The sequence below is a fragment of the Atta cephalotes genome (genome assembly GCF_000143395.1).
Source record: "Atta cephalotes unplaced genomic scaffold scaffold00011, whole genome shotgun sequence".
In the NCBI taxonomy this organism is placed as follows: domain Eukaryota; kingdom Metazoa; phylum Arthropoda; class Insecta; order Hymenoptera; family Formicidae; genus Atta; species Atta cephalotes.
Genome location: NW_012130075.1, coordinates 947,031 through 948,984, shown reverse-complemented (window position 1 = coordinate 948,984; position 1,954 = coordinate 947,031). Strand labels below are relative to the sequence as shown.

Genomic DNA, 1,954 nt, shown 5'->3' with positions numbered 1-1,954 from the left:
AAAAAATTCTGACATAATAACTTATTTTATTTTATTTTCAAATAATCAGATATAAGATATAATAATAATAATAATCAGGTCACATTGAGTACTCTGTTATCTATTGATAACGTTTATCAATTTGGTAATTTATATAAATAATTTTCTGCTTTAACCTACGAACACAAATGTATTATATGAATTTCAATTTATTTTGCTAAATTTTTTATTGTCCACAATAAGAAATTAAAAAAGAAATGCTTCCAAATCGCCATTGTTTCTTCCATCTCTTCCAATGTACGAATAAGCAATAAGAGTAGAGAATCATAAAACTGCACTTTTTCTTTTTTTTACTTCAATCCAGATTTTGCCCTTGTTTATCTACCATGGGCAATTGGCTATCCATAGCCAGTTACAGATTTGCTCCGCTTCGTGAAAATGTAAGCCGGGTGGGCAGGACAAAATAATAGGCGTGCTGTTGCTGCATGAAAATTTGTTACAGTCATCTTTATATGACAGAAAAATCGATTTATCCTTAGGTACATATTACATATTGTTGGATCCAAAATTGGATACTTACCGACGCAATTAGACTTATCAGCCTTTTCCTCATCTATCTGATTCAGTCTCTGGATTCATTCTGGGGAAACGTCTGCGGGCGACCAATCACATTGCTTAATAGTGCTATTGAAATGCAGACCATCGGAACACTTGTAAATTGTGCTTTTACCGTCCTGACAAATGTAAAATAGATAATATTCCGTCGGATGAGGCAATATGCCTGAGGACAGGTGCCTTCAGGTGCCTTCACAGATACTCTAACAATAACTGCCAAAGCAATAACAATTACCACACAATAACCTGTAAATTATAAAATATATTTTCAATTATCGAATAGAATTAGATTTTTTTAACATTCTCATTTGCATATTTCTTGATGGCATTATCAAAGTGATTTTAATCCTGTTGCAAAACAAGGAATAAATTTTATCGACTTTTATAATCGAGAACACTACCGCGACGGTATAAGATTTGTCTCGCCAATACACGTTAAATACAGTGATGATAGATCTATCTTTTACTGGAAATTTAACTTAGACTTGACCCATTTCTATCAATATAGTTTAATTTTAATCTCGGTTTGACTAATTCTTCTTTTTTTCAGTTCTGAGAATTAGAAAAAAATAAAGAGTAAGTTGAATTGAGATTAAAGTTACTCTACACTGATAAAAACGGGCTTTAATAGTAAAATCTTGTCCTAGTTCTAAATGGATTTTCGAATGTTGATGAAAAAAGAAGATAGAAAACAAACTTAATCGCGTATGATATAGGTCGTGCACTTCAATATCTGACAAGTAATTTGATATTAAACTTGTATATACAATATTAAGAACTATTAGTATTAAGAAACTCTAAATCGTTATCATGTAACTTACTTCTGTTGTTGCATATCATGTTAAAGATCATATAAGTCTTCAGAAATTTCTCATTATAATTATTAGTTTATTAAATATTAAAACGTATTATACATTCGATAATTAAAAATACAATAACTGGCTATTGCAACAGTATCGATTTTTATATCAATCATTTTCGTTTGATAATAATCTTGCAGGAAGTGTCATTTCAAAAATGATCTAACTACGCAAGCGAAATCGAAAAATTTCTTTATTAGAATTCACGTTGATTTGATTAAATAACACTGATAATTAATTGATAAAATTATTCAGCGTCAATTTCGAAATCAATTCACTTAATCAAAAGTCAAATTATATAAATATATGTATGTATTTCAAAAAATTTTTTTAGACAGTGCAATAAAATATCATATGTGCAATACATATGTTTTTATAAATAATTCGCATTATCTTTACAGTTTTAAAAGTTTTCAGATAATATTCAGAATAAATCATATTTCTTGTTTACGTGTGAATCTTTACGACATAAAAATAAAAATGATATCACAAAGCGAGCA

General features: G+C 28.9%; 1 protein-coding gene across 1 annotated transcript; it reads right to left on the bottom strand.

The window, feature by feature from the left end:
- Window positions 1-360: 360 nt before the first annotated feature.
- LOC105617105 (peritrophin-1) lies at window positions 361-1,434 on the bottom strand. The gene is given in 6 exon segments (XM_012198683.1): window positions 361-537; window positions 540-594; window positions 596-632; window positions 635-760; window positions 763-840; window positions 1,416-1,434. Coding segments are annotated over 6 exon segments (492 nt in total).
- Window positions 1,435-1,954: the final 520 nt, after the last annotated feature.